At 39.8% G+C, this 18,823-nt stretch overlaps 1 protein-coding gene across 2 annotated transcripts in view; it reads right to left on the reverse strand.

Moving 5' to 3' along the window:
* The window catches only part of ptn (pleiotrophin), a 38,608-nt gene that overhangs the window by 6,668 nt on the left and 13,117 nt on the right, over positions 1-18,823 (reverse strand). The window contains exons 1-4 of one of the 2 annotated variants that reach the window (XM_084407279.1): positions 12,782-12,927; positions 4,260-4,348; positions 3,627-3,800; positions 508-666 (exon numbers count right to left, since the gene is read on the reverse strand). In XM_084407279.1, the coding sequence (XP_084263405.1) occupies positions 508-666; positions 3,627-3,800; positions 4,260-4,348; positions 12,782-12,792 (433 nt within the window). In that variant the 5' untranslated portion in view covers positions 12,793-12,927. Of the gene's footprint in view, positions 1-507; positions 667-3,626; positions 3,801-4,259; positions 4,349-12,781; positions 12,928-18,823 lie in introns of those variants that run through there. The other variant, XM_084407280.1, reaches the window with a different exon arrangement.

Here is an 18,823-nt window from a genome sequence, read left to right on the forward strand (position 1 = left end):
TCAGCTTTATTTCAGTAAACAGAAATGTTTTTATTAGTTTTAGTTAACAATAATAACCTCGATTTATATAACATTTTTATTCCTAAAAACAGTGAAAATATCATTTTTATAGCCGTTTTCTGATTTATGGAGCGATAAAAAGAGAATCCCTCTGTACAATTTTGAGCCTGACTTTTATCTAATGACTTCATCTAATGTTCTAATGCTCCGATATCGGTTCTGGAAATGTATGCAAATGAATGCATATTTAATTAGACACTGCCTCATTTGCATACATAAGCAGCACATTGCAGAAAACTAATACAAAACAATCGTCTAACTGTGTAAACTGTGATTAATTAAGTAGGGAAGTATAGTGACAACATTTTGCCCTATTCCCCCTGTGATGTTTCTTAATATAATTTATTATTATTATATTTTTTTTGCAGTGCAAATCAAATTAGTTGATATTGCTTCTGGTTTAAGTTGAGCACATTGTGACGCATATCTTTGCGTGTGTTCTTGTACCTTGCATCTTGGTCTTGGGTTTGCCGCAGGGTTTGGTGGCGCTAACGGAGTTTGGACAGTTAGCATCCATCAGCGCTCGCTTTAGCACACCGGTGCGCGTCTTCATCCCCGAGGTCGAATCACACTCCCCCCACGCCTGGAAATCATACTTACACTCTCCTGCGCAAGACAACAAACACAACCTCATTTGGGGGAGTTCACGTGCAACATGATCATATGCAACATGTCAGAAACGGCGGTAACACTTTACAATAAGGTTCATTAAGTTAACTACATTAGTTAGCAAGGGGTGGTTGATTCTGATTTCACTTTTTCTAACTTTAGTTAGTGTGTAATGTTGCTGTTTGATCATAAACAACATCTGCAAAGTTACGACACTCAAAGTTCAGAGCAAAGGGAGATATTTGCTTTTAAAGAAATCGCTTTTTAAGGACTACAACAAACGGCTGGTAGAGACTACACTACATTCCTCCCGGGTCAGTGACATCACCAACCCCCAAATTTACATAAACCCCGCCCCCTGAACACGATTTATAGATTATCAAGACAGAATATGCTAATCAGTGACTAGAAGATAACTACACATCAGCTGCATAAATTCATCAACTAACCGTTCAGAAATGTTGTCTCTTCTTCTTGAGTCTCTCCATCATTGTCTGACTCCGGTTTGAACATAAAAGGCTAAAAGTTTTTGAAATTTTCAGTGCCACATGTCTGTGTGCAAGCTGTTGAAGCTCCGCCCCCTGTGCCGGGAGCAGCAGCTCATTTGCATTTAAAGGAACAGACACAAAACGGTGCGTTTATGCTCACCCTCAAAAATTACCAACTTTAACATGCTATATAAAAATATCTGTGGGGTATTTTGAGCTGAAACTTCACACACACATCAGAGACTTATTTTACTTCTTGTGAAAAAGGCATTATACCACCCCTTTAACTTATAATGAACTGCACGTATACAGCATTTATTAATCTTTGTTAATGTTAATTTCAACATTTACTAATACTTAATTAGCATTAGTTAATGCACTGTGAACTAACATGAACAAACAATGAACAGCTGTATTTTTTATTAACTAACATTGACAAAGATTAACAAATATATTGCTCATTGTTAGTTAATGCATTAACTATTGAACCTTATTGTAAAGTGTTCCCGAAACTGCATTATAAAATACACTGTAAATGCAAAACCAAAACAAACATGCATGCAATCAACATGAAATCTACATTTATTGTGTCAGTACATGTTCCTGGTGTTACTGTGCAGGATTCATCAGTGTGTGTTATTCTGAAGGAATGCATTTTTGTCTTATTTTTCAACCATCTGTCATACAGAGAAACGTTCCACCACGCAATAACTCCCAAAGTTTAAAACCACATTTTTTCTTGTTGAATATCCCGTTTCACTTGGAGAAACATCCGATTATGGAAGTAAAATGGGTTCACAGGGGAAAAGAAAACACAACCCAGACTATATTAAATACAGGTTCCCTTACATCGAGGTTTGTGCCGAGCGCGAGGTGAATTATTACTGGCTGCCGAAAGCATGAGAACATCGAAACTCAATTTGATCCGATAAACAAATTTAGGAAGTGTGTTGGGTTGGCACTTGATGCCTGATGTAAAATCTGGATCCTGAAGTAAAACCAATCGCGAGGTTCTGATCTATGCTCTCGTTCCTTTATTTTATCTCTCGTCTCATTTCATCTTTCATTCTTTCAGTGCATATGTTGGAGCGATTGCTCTCGGCCTCTGGCTGAATGGACGAGGGTTAAACTGCTTCAATCAAGCACAAAATTGTCTCTAATGACATATTTAAAGGCAGAGAGAATGTGATTACATGCGGGTCCCGAATCAAGACCCTCAGATAGGAAACAGAGCTCTTGTAACTCAGGAGAATAAATTCTGCGCTCGACATCTCAACACTAAACTACGCTGACACGGCTGCTGAACTACACAGAAATACACGGAGGATTCATCACTCAACGTTTACTGTGATCATGTTTTATTAAGTCTGTGATTTCTGATGTTCTTTCAGAGCGAGACTGTCTTACACGATCCCGGAGAGAGTTCTTGGAGAAACACCCCAGTTTCAGTATTTGTTGATAGTTTGTGTGTATACCTACAAATCCTGAGGGAAGGTGGCATATGCTCTCTCTCTCCCTCTCTCTCTCTCTCTCTCTCTAACACACACACTCACATACACAGATACTCACTCACCCACACACAAACACACACACTCTCATACACAGATACTCTCACTCTCTCTCTCTCTCACACACACACACACACACACACACACACACACACACACACACACACACACACACACACACAGATACTCACACACACTCACTCTCACACACACACACACACACACACACACACTCATACACAGATACTCTCACTCTCTCTCACACACACACTCTCACACACACACTCTCACACACACACACACACACACACACACACACACACACACACACACACACACACACATATACTCACACACACACACACACACACACACACACACTCACACACACACACACACACACACACACACACACACACACAGATACTCACTCACACACACACACACACACACTCACTCTCACACACACACACACACACACACACACACACACACACAGATACTCACACACACACACACACACACACACACACACACACAGGTACTCTCACACACACACACACACACACACACACACACACACACACACACACACACACACACACACACACACTCACTCTCTCTCACACACACTCACACATCACACACACACAGATAGTTTGTGTGTATACCTACAAATCCAGAGGGAAGGTGGCATATGCTCTCTCTCACACACCACACACACACACACACACACACACACACACACACACACACACACACACACACACTAATATATTCTGCCAGGTTGTTTCTAGGTCTCACTGTCATTTCTGAGGACAGAATTCTGGGAGATTGTCCATCTTGTTACTCCACAACTCAGGGGGTTATTTACCCAGAGCCCTGTGTGTGTGTGTATGTGTGTGTGTATGTGTGTGTGTGTGTGTGTGCGTGTGTCACCTGTGTTTGTGTGGCTTCTCACCTCCAAACTGCTTTTTCCAGTTGCAGGGGATCTTGCAGCGCTGGGTTTTGATGGTCTGCCTGCAGTCGGTGCCGGTGCGAGTGCCCTCTCTGGTGCCCAGGCCACAGTCGCCCTCGTTAGCCACACACACACTCCACTGCCACTCGCCACAGTCAGATTTACGCTCTTTCTTACCTGTCACAGTGAAAGCGCACACACAGTTTCATACTGCACCTAACAGCTGTACGTATGAGAGAGAAAGTGTGTGTGTGTGTGTGTGTGTGTGTGTGTGTGTGTGTGTGTGTGTGTGTGTACGAGTTTTCCCTTTTTCCTCCCCAGGTCTGGTACATCATAAGTTTGCTGGTTTTTGTGACTTCTTTCGTTTTGATTGAAAATACTAATAATTTGCCTAATTAGTGTTCTTACTTTTATATATATATATATCATTGCACATAATACATTTGTTCACATGTTCTGCTGCTTCTCGATGGTCTTATTCACTCTCCCAGTATTTTAATGGTAACAAGTGCTTAAGGGTGGCCTAATGTTCCTCTTCTAATTCCCTAGACTTTTAAAAACAGTGAAGGGTCGTCACGTTAAAGAGACAGAGCAGTCTGGGGTGATATAAAGCAGTGTGTGGTAATGTTCTGTTACCTTGTTTCTCAGTTTTTCCACCATCTGCCAGTGTCGTCGTGACAGTCAGGAGGGCGAGGAAAGCCACACAGACCCACTGCTGCTGCATTCTGGGGGAAAAATAAATGCACATTAAGGGCCCTATCTTGCACCCAGCGAAATTGACTTTGTACACCAACGCATGTATCATTCCTATTTTGCACCCGACACACAGCGGACTTTTCCCTCCACAGACGCACGTCGGTAAATTAGGGAATGAACTTGCGCTCCCGGGGGCGGTTCAGCGAAAAGAAGAGGCGTGTTCCGGCGCAAAAGTTCCCTGGTGCTATTTTGCAGTTTCAGAAAACAATTCCACCACAGACCAGGAGAAACCTCGTCTAAAGTCAGTGGCGCGTTGCGCATGTTATTCAGATGCTATTTTAAGGGCGCATGCTTGGCCATAATGTAGCGTGTGCACAACGCACATACACTTTCCTTCTCTACTCTACACAGATGCAGCAGTTGACAACAGTTTTGCAAACATAAGTACAAGGAAAAATATTCCACATGAGGGAAATCATTGTGGTGTCCATGAAGATGTGAAAAATAGGCATAAATCTAGCTTACACATTTACCCAAATTATTATACGCCTGTTTAACCGAAGCTAATTTGGGTGTGTTTCTCCATCCCCAATGTCACTTCTCTATGTTTTACGGCCCTGACGAGAACGTCGGTCTCCTCGGCTGTGAACCGCTCCTGGCCTGGCAAATCCGCCATTATAATAGCAACCCGCCATGGAACAAGCACGCCTGCTCTTAAAGGGAATGTGAGATGACACTCTGATTGGTTTATTGCACGTTACGCCCAAACCACACCTATGAGTAATGAAGCTACTTCAGACCAACCCATTTTAGATTGGCGTCAGGCGCAAGAGTCATTTATCCCGCCGGTATAATAGCAACAGCGCCCGAGATCCGCCCACAAAGTTACTTGCGTTTGATACTTGCGTTTCAGATCGTTAAAATAGGGCCCTAAAAGTTCAGTGTGTGATTTGTAGCGGCATCTAGAGGTGAGGTTGTGAATCGCACCCAACAGAAGTTACGGTGGCCGACAGGAAGTGATGTCGTCGTCTGAGACAGCAGAGAATAGCCAGTTAACCAATGAGGTTTCTTTACAAAGATAAATGAAGAAATTATGTTTACTTCATTATTCAGTAAAATGATATGTTATTGCGAGTATTATTGTAACTTGTTCATCATTGTGTCAGTGTTTTATTCACTGACATTAGCTAGATTCTTTGCACGAAGAACAACACAGTGACGAAACACGTTTGTCCGTTTAGGGCTCCTGTAGAAACATGTCGATGTAAGGAGACCCGCGGTGTGTGTGGAGAGAAATGGCTCATTCTAAGCTAATAAAAACATAACGGTTCATTATGTGAGGTCTTTATACACCACTGAAAACATAGATATGTATATTATATTGTATTTCTGTCAACAGATCCTCCTAAATATTACCAAAAAAAAAACCCATCACACAAATATCTGTACCTGTAAGTGCTTCATTATCATACATCTAAAGACTATCCTCTTTCTTTCAGGCGTTCTCTCTCGGTCTCAGGAGGGAAAGTAAAGGTGGATTGAATAATTAGAAAGCAATTTTATCCCAAACGCTCGACTGCACTTCAGTTACAGTAGCAGTGCAGCCCATCGGCGACATCACCTCCATTTCAATTACTTATGAGCCTCCCTCTCTCTCCTTTTCTCTTCCTATTTCTGCTCGGCTGATTTCCTGCTGTGCCCATAAGCACAGGCTTGCTGGACTTCTTTTCCCGAGCTCTGCCTCATGTACAAGTTGCTCAGCCATTTTCGCTCATCAGTGGCAAGTTGCATAAACTTCTTAGACTAGTCTTAAAAGTTAGCCATCTAATGTTTTTCTTCAAGACTGGTTCTAACATGTTAAAGTCAGTTATCAGTCTCACTGAAATCCAAATGTAAGACTGATCACCTCTTGTTTTTTTTATTGCAAATGAAAGGATACAGACATTTACAGTGAGAAGAAAAAATTATAAATAATAAAACAAGGGGGGTATACGGACATCAAAAGAGATTGAATTAGTCTACACAAATAAATACAATATTACATTTTTGTCAATATAAAAAATGTACGTTTTTTTTACAGACGCAGGATATTATTTGTTTTAGAAACCTTCGGAGTTTAAAAGTTTTGACATTTTCTTACAGGGACTTTATATCATAGGAGAATAGTCTAAAATCAGGATTACATTGAATGGTTCTGGCTTTATGAAGATGAAAATTGCCCAGAAGACAAAGTAATAAGGTTTCACTTTATTTTGATGGTCCCTTTAACACATTCTGTTGTCTAGAAGTAACATTGCACCTACATGTCTACTAACTCTCATTAGAGTATTAGTAGAGTATTAGTAGACTGGTAGGGTTGGGGTTAGAATAAGTTGACATGTAGTTGCAAAGTTACTTATAGTCAGTAGAGTGTCTGTTGGAGGACCATCACAATAAAGAGTTATCAGATATTAAGCAGACAGTACACTAATGAGAGTTAGTTGACATGTAGTTGCAAAGTTACTTATAGTCAACAGAATGTTCAAAAGGAACCATCAAAATAAAGTGTTACCAGTAATAATACCGTATAATCAAGATTAACATCATTAGAATGAAAATCTGACAAAAAAATGATAGATTCTGTTGATCACCTCTTGTCTTCCTGCTAGTTGGTCAAATAGACAGTCTTAAAAGTTTATGCAACTGGCCTCAAGTGAATCTGTGATGTGACTTTTCTTTTTAAAATGTTAAAGTATTTATACATCGTGCTATATGTAATGTGTTGTAGTGCTTTTAATTTATGCAGATCTTAATTAAAAATATTGTTTTACAGTAATGAGAATCTAATAAAACTCACCAGAATTATGGGAGATACAACGGAGATGCAAAAGTAGACCCAGATGCATTATTATAGCAATGAGAATTTTGAAAGAAAATGTGCTGAATTGTCATGAAAAGAACAAAATGAGAAAAAATGAGGCATGGTGATGTTTCTGCGAGATTCGTCCCATCATTTCTGTCTCTATCAGTGTGTTAATCACGGTGGACGTGTCCCTGCTGGCGCTCACACACACACCTGAGCTGTTCCACATCAGTCAGACTGTGAAATCGTCAGCGCCGCATAATAACCGTGATTTCAGTCAGATGGGCAAAAACCTGCCAATCAAAAACTCATGAGTCCTGACATATAAAGCGCTTCGGATCGTTCAAACGTAATCTGCCCTCCAAACCCTGATTAGCAACACTGCAAGTGATTCTGAGGTATTGGATGAGAGAGGATCAGCCTCGAGTGAAGTGACAGAAGCTTTGAGATTCGAGGACTAGACGGCAGGGTTAGGTGCCTCGTGGAGTCTAATTCAATACCCGAATGTCAACTGAACTGATTTAGCAAACGAGATGTGGAATTGTAATTAGCATGTACAGTTAGTAGAATTAAAACTGAATTAATTAAAAGAAACTGCTGTTTTAATAATACATTTCATTTCTTAGTATGAATTACGTAAGGAATAATTGACATCCGGCTGTTGAATTATTAAAATAATGCATGTGTGTGCACTATTATGCTATAATTCAGGGTTTCCACAGCTCAAAACATTGTTCAGATTATGTATTTCATGACATTTGTCAGGTTTTTGTCCTGAAAACATTCTTGTGTGTCGGACTCATTTCTTACGCATCTCATTCCGAGCCTCTGTCGCTAATTCCAAAATGTCATTTTAGAGCTCGTAACATGAGCCACTGACAGCAGACTAATGCAGTTATTAGAGAGAGATAGAGATTAAAGGTGCTGAATGTAACTTTTTCACACTCATAAAGCATAAAAATATATTGCATATGAGGAACCATGCTAAGTTCACATACTCGTTTTGGTCTGTGATACTGCATATTGCCAATTTGCCAATTTTCATTGTCCAGTGCGCTCGTTCATGTTGCGTGTGCTCAAACTCGCAACCCGTGTGAGTGCAGTCGAGTCTGAGGAGCAGGAGGCGGGAGAAACGACGATCTCTGCCATTTTGAATTTGGACTGCAGTGTCATTCTTACAGACTGCGGGCCCTATCTTGCACCCAGCGCAATTGACTTTGTACACCGACGCATGTTTCATTCCTATTTTGCACCCGACGCACAGCGGGCTTTTCCCTCCACAGACGCACGTCTGTAAATTAGGGAATGAACTTGTGCTCCCGGGGGCGGTTCAGCGAAAAGAGGAGGCGTGTTCCGGCGCAAACGTTCCCTGGTGCTATTTTGTGGTTTCAGAAAACAATTCCGCCACAGACCAGGAGAAACCTAGTCTAAAGTCAGTGGCGCGTTGCGCATGTTATTCAGATGCTATTTTAAGGGCGCATGCTTGGCCATAATGTAGCGTGTGCACAACGCATATACACTTCGCTTCTCTACTCTACACAGATGCAGCAGTTTTCATTTTTGCAAACCATACATTATTACAAGGAAAAATATTCCACACGATGAAAATCATTGTGGTGTCCATGAACAAATAAATGCATAAATCTAGCTGACACATTTACCCAAATTATTATACGCCTGTTTAACCGAAGCTAATTTGGGTGTGTTTCTCCATCCCCAATGTCACTTCTCTGTGTTTTACGGCCCTGACGAGAACGTCGGTCTCCTCGGCTGTGAACCGCTCCTGGCAAATCCGCCGTTATAATAGCAATCCGCCATGGAACAAGCACGCCTGCTCTTAAAGGGAATGTGAGATGACGCTCTGATTGGTTTATTGCACGTTACGCCCAAACCACACCTATGAGTAATGAAGCTACTTCAGACCAACCCATTTTAGATTGGCGTCGGGCGCAAGAGTCATTTATCCCGCCGGTATAATAGCAACAGATCCGCCCACAAAGTTACTTGCGTTTCGCGTTTGATACTTGCGTTTCAGATCGGTAAAATAGGGCCCTGCATCTTTAAGGTGTGTGTGAATTACCTGAGTCTGAGTATCTCTCAACAGTGTTCGGAAGCAGCGTCTCTACTAATAGTGAAACTGTAAGTTTATCTGCTTCAAGAACAGCACCATTATTACCTCATTAGTGAGAAATGTCATGTAGCTTTTAGGTTGTAAAACTATTTTGCTGATAAAATCGTCAGAGCACTGGTGACAACACGTTTCTGTGCGAGTGTGTGTATGTGTTTGAGCGGGAGAAAGAGAGAAAGTGCTTTCCAATTCCGTACATAATAAAAAGTAATTTTGTGGCAAAAACATGGAAATAATTTGTTGTTTTTATCCTATTGTGTATTATATTTATTTGCTTTCTCAGTGTCATTGTGGGTTTTGGTTCTTTTGCTGTTGTAATGAAATGTGTGATATGAAAACGTAATGCGGTCAAGACCTGCTGGAACTACTTTAGCCCTGAAAATAATTGCACACCTTAGAACGTTCGTCAACCAATCAGATGCAAGCATTCAACAGCCCCGTAGTATAACCATAAACATGTCATCACTTACACAACATACGGGCAATAATCAATGCTTGCAATTCCAAAATCTGATATTCATAACGCCTGATATCCTGGGGACATTTTTATGGTTGTGTTGGACTAATGTCATTGCTCTTTTGTGTGACTGTTTAATTCCTCCAGTAAATTCCTCTTCCAGTCGTTCTGATTCAATTTCAACTCATGAATTGACTCAACTCTTCAAGTCTGAATTTTTCCCGATCCTGCTAGACAGACACCATGAATATCTTCACGTTTAACCTCTGCACACCCTAAAGGAAGTCCACTAGTGTCACATGACAAATGACTCGTGATTTCTTACAAACCCCTACAGAATGAAGACCTGAGGGGGGTCGGCCGTGTGTGTGTGTGTGTGTGTGTGTGCACTGAGGTAAAGCTGTTATCCCACTCTAACACTCCATTAGCTCATTGATCAGTGTAAAAGCAAGAGGGAGAGAGTGACAACGTGATCCATCAGAGTGAAACACGCACACACACACACACAAAATGACACTGTACTCGTCGTTAACAATCGACAGATTTCTGTAAGCCTGGTGCATTGGCTCTTAAAGGCATGGTTCACTCAGAAAACCAAACACTGTTATCATCTACTCACCTTTATGTCACACAAAACGTGATTTCTGTGCAAGTTATTTTTCCATAGAATGAAAGTGGATGGTAACCGGTGGCCAAACGCTCTAAGGGTCTGTTCCTCACATAAAGCTATGATATGACTATCATATATATAAGTGTAAATCTAATGGACTGCTCTTCTGCGCGACGGTGTGTATTCCCGTGTGCTGTGATTGACAGGGTTTTATCCACACTGAGTCTGGCTTTGAGAGGAAAAGCTTCATGCTTGATCCAGCAACTCAGACTCAGACCTAAACCCAGATTTGTTGAGATTCTGGCTGTTTGTTTCAGTGATCAGGCGGTGGATCTTAGTGGAAAAACAACAAGACGTTCTAAAGAAAGCAGATAAAAGACGAATGAAATTCGGTCTATAGACAGAGAAAACAGAGAGTGGTGTCAGTCAACATTGTTATACTGTACTTCTCAGAACATTCAGACAAGGTTCTCTTATAGTTATAAACAAACGCTCTTCTAGTAACATTAATAGAATGTTCGTTCAGAGTTATTTGGTCTTTAATCCTGTTCTCAAAACGTTAGCTCGACTTATACATCGTTTATGGTACTTTTTATTTCTGCAAAGTTTTAGTTGGATGTCGTCTTAACATTTTTTAAATGTTACTACTTGTTTCAGAACGTTCAGAGTACATTCAAAAGTAACGTTCCCATAATGTTTAAAGAGTGATAAAATGGAATGTTCCCTTAACAGAACCAACATTCCGACATTCCAAAGAACATTCCATTTTCATAACTTAATGGGAACGTTAGCTCAGAGTAAAGTAACGTTTCCATAATGTTTGAAGAGTGATGAAATGGAATGTTCGCGTAACGTTTGTATAACTAAGTTTTTTTTTTTTTTTTATAATACATAAATAGTTTTCATAACTTAATGGGAACGTTAGCAAAACGTTCTTAAAATATTTTGTTAGCTGGGTCTGTACTCAAAGCAAACACACTGGTAATTACATTTATTAGCTAGATTATATTACATAACTACATTGTTTTTTCTGCTGGTTAACACAAGAAACTGTCAACAGCTCATCTTTTAGAGAATAAAAAAAATTGACAGCGCATATCACAACATTGCGCGTCTGTGAATTTCTGCTTGCTTTATTTATTGACAATAAGTATAATAAGCACAGACGTGCTGCGAGCAGCTGTGAGATTTACTGGACTGAAATTCAGTTTGGTGTGAATCTATAAACATGATATAAATATTAAACAACCATATCATAGACAGACAGACAAGCAGACGGGCAGTGAGAGCCACGGGACAGCTGCTTTAACATGAATCACACCGATTTCATCATTTCATTCTCTGGGAATTACTAAAATGACAGTTTATTCTTCCTCGGACAACTGATATTGTCCCATTACACCGCTCAGATGAGGCCTCAACTCATTAAATGGATTTACTGAAGAAAATATGAGTGTGTTTGACTGCAAAACTCGCCTTTATGATGCTAGCATGTTGGTGGTGATTACAAGGATGTTGCTTTGTGATTGATAAAGTGTTCTAGTTGGTCGCTAGGGCATTGTTATGTGGTTGCTAAGGTGTTCTAGGCAGTTGCTAGGTGGTCGGGCAGGATAATAATAGTGGTGCATCTGATCACTTAGTAAAGGACCAGCACAGATCTCCTCAACAAGACGATTTGAGGAATCATTCATGTCTGGAGAACACACACACGGCGCACACACTTACGGTTAAGAGTGCGTTCAAATCCCTGACCCGAATGCAGCACGTGGGCGCCACTAATGAATCTGGACGATATTCCCTTGTTTTGCCGATCTGTTAACACTACAGGTCAGAGCGTTACTGAGGCATCTGATCTCAGTAAACACAAGCCACCAGACACAAATCAAACAAGCAGATTCATGAGAGAGAAACCCACGCAGAGCGACACTAAGCCTGGAGACTTACACACACTCAGACAGATGGAAGTGCCCCGGATAAAGCCGCCGGGTCTCCGATAAACCTGCCAGGCACCTGTAATCCCAAATCACTTTCACACATACAGTATTTATACACACACACACACACACACACACAGAGAGAGAGAGAGCTCATAGCAAAACCCTCTCGAATGGAAAATAAATGGGATGTGTTGCAAATCGACTTTTTGACATTCGTGTCTTTCCATGAATTTCACTCCAGAGAAAAGTTAAACGAAGGGGACGGATATTTCAGAAAGCACAGCATCACCAAAGCTGATCCGCCTCACCTCGATCAACCCCTGAAACACACACAGGACGTGTTCCAACTTACACTTTTATGATTGTTTGTTTGTTTGCAATACGCAGCATATATGAACAAGAACAATTGCAGTATTTATAGCTATAGGACAGAAAGTGTTAAAGGATTAGTTCACTTCAGAATGAAAATTTCCTCATAATTTACTCACACACACGTCATCCAAGATGTTCATGTCTTTCTTTCTTCAGTCGAAAAGAAATTAAGGTTTTTGAGGAAAACATTCCAGGATTTTTCTCCATATAGTGACTTCAATGGGGTCGAAGGTCCAAACTGCAGTTTCGAAGCTGAACGCGTGACCTTTCAACGTGATTACGTAATGTGTGGTGCATTGCAAAGCTAGTGCAAGACTGGCATTTGTGGTTAAAAAGTATATAAATGTTTTGTTCGTTTTTTTGGAAAATGGCCGATGGTTTGGTTTGATAAGACTCTTTTTCCTCGGCTGGGATCGTGACGAGACTTTGAAGCTGCACTGAAACTCACATTTGGACCTTCAACCCGTTGGACCCCATTGAAGTCACTATATGGAGAAAAATCCTGGAATGTTTTCCTCAAAAACCTTCATTTCTTTTCAACTGAAGAAAGAAAGACATGAACATCTTGGATGACGTGGGAGAGAGTAAATTATCAGGAAACTACTCCTTTAAATAAACGTATTACATCTAAACCAACAACATGTTCATTAGAACCAATGAACATCTGCTCAAATGTGCTCAGTCCTGCAAAAGACGATATCTATGAGTCTGGACTCAGGCCCCATCGTAGCACAGAAACTGGGCTTGTTAAAATTACAAATGACTTACAACTAGCTTCAGACCAGGGCTGCATCTCAATACTAGTTTTACTTGATCTTAGTGCTGTGTTCAACACTATAGATCACTATAGATCATAAAATAATGTTAGATCGACTACAAAATTACACTGGTATTCAGGGACAAGCATTAAGGTTGTTTAGATCGCACCTATCAGACGGCTCCCATTTTGTTTATTTAAATGGGGAATTATCCAATTGAACATTAGTAAATTATGGAGTACCACAAGGCTCTGTTTTAGGCCCTCTGCTATTTTCAATATACATGCTGCCACTTTTCTTATAAGCCGATACAATTTCTTATAAGAAAACATGGAATAAGTCCCCTTTTATGAATAAAATGATACTCAGTTATGTATTTAATGACGATATGTATTGTGAAAAGCGCTATACAGTACAATAAATGTGAATTGAATATGCTGAGAGAACAATGTTGAATACTATGATTTAGAACAATGTTGCATAACCCATCCTGTTTCACATGATATATTTAAAAAACAACAGGAAGTACTTTTGTTTTTCCATCTACTGACGCCAACACAATGAAAACTTCTCTTTGACTTAAATAACATCCATTAGCAGCGAAATCTTTACCATCTCCGTATCTCAGATCACGATTCTCAGACGTTACATATTGGATTGACTTATGAGTTTTTCTCGGGCTGATGACAGATGGTGCATTTGGAAGCAGGTGCGTGAACAAAGCAATTACATCCAAAATAGAGCAACGGCTTCATCATTAACACCCCCACCCACATCCCCTCACCTCTTCATCCTTAAAACTCAGACTCCTACAGGGCATTTTAAAGTTTTATCCTGGTTATGTAAAATGATTCATGCCCATCCCTGTGGTGTTTATCCGGTAATAGAGAACAAAGTGAGAAGTAAACTTGCAAACACAAGGCTAATTTAGTCAAACTGAGAGAACGCGCACACCTTCACTAGATCAATGTTTACACCTGTTTTAGATCAAAGATTACACTTGGCTGATCAGTGTTTACTTTAGTGTTTCATGTGCTAGAGAAATCTGAATTCGCTGAACAACCATTCACTCATTGACTACACGGTCATGTCACAATATTTGGTGTATTTATGATTATCTTGCAGGTGCTGCTAGTGTTTTAAACAGCTGGCATGCTGATCCAGTGGCGTTGAAGGCACAGCGCCCTCTGCAGGCGTAATAAATCCCCAAAGGCAGCAGACAGAATCGCCTGTCCATTTTTAACATACTTTATATCCATAGCAACGCTGAAGGCAAGGGTTTTAAGACTAAACCCTGAGGCCTCTCAGACAGTTTTCTTAAATCAAGCAGAAACAGTCGGCCTAAGACCGTCGTTCATTTCAAACCCCACAATCTATGAAGAAAAAAAAGTATGAAATAAACACAATTTCTGAAATTAAGATGAAAAATGCAGTCCTTATCAATGTTTATTGAGCTTGTCAGGCTGTTTCCAACAGCTCTGGTCAGCCTCTTGCCTACACACACACACACACACAAAAACAGTTTTCATGTATTATGAGGATTTCCCATAGACTTAATTATTTTTATACTGTCCAAAACAATGTCACGAGGTCAAAATTAACTGGTATTACTATCCTTGTGGGGAGATTTGGTCCCCATAACGTAGGGAATACCAGGTACACACACACACACACTCATACATATATACACACACAAACACCTCCAGACATCAGAGCTCGCCTGACCCATATTTTTATGTTTGATTGCTCTCAGAAACATTGTAAGAGTTTTTCTCACAGGCCTCGGTAGAGTTTTATTAAGCTCAACTAGCAAGTCAACGAGTCTAATCTATAATACCAACAAAACCCCCCGAAAAACATCAGTATGGCATTACACTTACATAATAATGTAAATAATACTTGGAGAACGCTATCTGTGCACGTGCACAAAACATTATATTACCATAAATGATAACTCTCTGAAAATGTATAGCCTGGTAATGGATATGATAATGTTAATGTATTTGGTATAGATCTGCTATGCTGCTGCTGCTGCTGCTGCTGAAGACATGATGCAGATACAGATCAATACAGGTGGAGCTGGGGAAGGAGGAGGGCTTTATGTTGAGCAGCAAGCTCATTGGCTGCAGATGTGACATTTGCTTTCCTGTAGCTCAAACAGTAGAGCGTTGGCGCTTGTACCTTGAAATGCAATGTAAGTCGCTTTGGATAAAAGCGTCTGCCAAATGTGTAAATGTAAATGTGACATGAACCAATCAGCTTATGCCATGTAGTAAATATCATCAGGTTGCTTTAAGGACACATCAGCCTGCAGAATATATATATATTGCGTACTGTGTATAATTATTTTGTATATATATTAATACACACACATGCATGTATATATTTGCATGCATATACTATATATATATATATATATATTTATAAATAACACATTTTTCTTAAACATATACATGCGTGTGTGTATTTATAATTATACACATTACACACACATATATTATGCAAACACAAACTTTTATTTTGGATGCGATTAATCGTTGCACAGCCCTAAGATATATATATATACATATATATATATATATATATATATATATATACACACACATATATACGACATTATCAAGGTGCATGTCCAAAAACCATGATAGTAGTTTCATTTTGTAAGTTTTATATCCTGCTACTGTTTGGGATGGTGGACTCTCACAGTCAGCTATATATTAACGGAGGAGTTGCGTTATTTTTGGTCAGCACTTGGAGAAAGTGTGAAGAAGAAAGCGAGCGACATAAAGGGAGAGAAAGAGTGGGTGGGCTCTTTAAAGAACATCCGTCTCCGTGGGGCAGCGGGCTTTGAACGCGCACACAAACACACTCGCAGTGAAGCCGAGGTCATTGTTTTTATCCCACAGCAGGTTCTTCTAACTTCAGCTGCATGTCAGAAGTCTAAAAACGGAGAGATTGAGAGAGAGAGGTGTGCAGAGAAAACAGGCGTAACCGTGGGAGGCTCTGATGACCCGAACTCCCGGCCACCGCGATTCATCTCGTGGGCTTAGCAGGTTCCTGTGCCCGGTTGCATAAAGCACCATATGTGTTTCCCCTTAAAGGTGGAGTAGGACATCTGGGAAAATGCTAACTTTAGCCTGATAGCGTAAAAGCGTACGTCCCTCCCTGCAAATCGCCGTCCAACGCCACGCCTCCCGAAGGCATGAACGCGCACAGACCAGAAGACCGGAGACAACGTTCCTGCAATACATCATGTGTCATTCACCGGTGAGATAACTTTACAGTACAGTGAGTAACACTACAATACCAAACGTAAACACATTCTTAAAAACAGAATTAGATGCAGCACGTTTTCGGTTTGTTTAGCTAGCAAAACTTGTCAAGTGTGTAATAATATTTCTTGCATGAGATGAGAGTCTGTTTGGCTCTGATGAGGATATATAGATCATTTTCACTTTGCCAGTGACACTTGTTGTCGGTTCAGAAGGAAAGCTCGGTTGTTTGCGAACGCGCTGATGACGTCTGCGTGAACAGGCTGCGCAGTGTGTATGCAAACACACGTTGACTGACAGGGAACACATGCTATAGACCTTATTCAGAGACAGGTGTGAAAGTGAGGCTGTGAGGGACAGACTTGCTGTGTTTCCAATGGCATCCGCTGTATAAAGCTGTATAAATCTCCTAGATTACTTACAATTTTCCACGGCTTATATTGTCGGGAGTTTTTTGTCAACTGAAATCTCTTGGAAAGATATTTTTCCAGTGTTTCATGAGCAGAACAATCCAAAAAACACATTAAATAACAGTACAGCCCATTGAAGAGATGCACGTCTGTCCCTCACAGCCTCGCTTTCAATCCCATTAAAAATCAAAGATGGCGCTGCTGTGAATATAGGACCGTTCGGAACGAACGATACGATTGAACGAACATTTTATGGTCTTACGCCTTCCACCGACGACATATATTTCTAAAAATACATTTAGACCGCTTATAGTGATTGCAATCAGGATATGAGGAAACACAAAATGTTTCTGTAGAGAATCACCAACGGCACCTTTAAGTACGAGACTTAAGCACGATTTCCCCTCAGGAATGAATTAAGGGTGTTGCATATAATCCCTTAAACGGTTCTCTTAAAGGGAAACCGTTAAGTGTTTCACGACAGCGAAAACAGCATAACATGGATAAGAAAAACAAAAAAGAACACCGAATATGAAAGAGAAGGACCAGACGAGACAGAAACTCAAATTGTTAATTTATTCACAACTGAAAGTTCTGTCATTCTCACCCTCATGTCGGTCTAAACCCATAATATTATGGCGTATTTACGTCAATTTCTATTGTACGTTCATTAATATGCACTGTCCCCCATCCAAATAAATAAAAAAATGGAAAAAAATAAGACTTTCATTCATCTTTAGAAACAAATAAAGATATTTGAAATATTCGCTCATCATTTCTGTCCATTTCTTGAAAGACATAAAAGTAATCCCTATGATTCAGGCAGTTTCGGAAGCTCAGGCACAATAACCAATGAGGTTTGTTCTTTAGGGGAAACCTAAGGGCGTTCTTGAGGGAAAATAACACTTAAGCCGGTGCTTTATTTACAGACGTACGTTTGTTTGTGAACGACTACAGTCGTGTTTGTAGGTGGACGTGTCCCCGATTATCCTTCCTAAAACCCTCCTCTTCCTCGTTTGACAAATGCCGGCGTCTGTTTGGGGAGATATCAGCCAAGACAGCTCGACTTTAATCCCGATCTTATAATCTTTCAGATTAGTGATACCATCCGTCTCACCACTTTTTAAATCCAAGACCGCTCATTAATAGCCACGTGAAGACCTGTTTTAAAGTCGTCATTTACTCGAGTCCTTCCAAACCTGACTTTCTTTCTTCTGTTGAAGAAATGGAGAATATTCACAATGAAGCAAAATGAGAGTAGTCCATATGACTCATGCACTACATTCACACATCTTTCGCAATCACTTTGTGGAATCAGAAGTCATTATTTGCTAAAATCAACGCTAATGCTCTGGTCCTTTAATCTTGTAGGACTTCAAAAGACTTGGAATATGAATATGGATAGAACAAGATTTTCAATCTTTTATATGCCACAGATCCCCATATATGATCATCCTCAAGCGAGAGAATCTTTCAATCCTGAAGTTTAAAAGGTGAAAATTTTTTATTATAAATGTGTGAGATATAATTGGGAAAATATTTAGTTTCTATAAAATTATTATATTATTTATTCTAATATAATTTTTTAAAATAATTAAATATATTTATTTTAATATAATTTATAATTTATTTAAATATTTTTTTATTATTTATTTGTTTTAATCAAAATTGTCATTATTTATTTTAATGTTTTTATTTATTTATTATCATTTATTAAT

This window comes from Rutilus rutilus (assembly GCF_951802725.1).
Source record: "Rutilus rutilus genome assembly, chromosome: 4".
Classification (NCBI taxonomy): Eukaryota; Metazoa; Chordata; class Actinopteri; order Cypriniformes; family Leuciscidae; genus Rutilus; species Rutilus rutilus.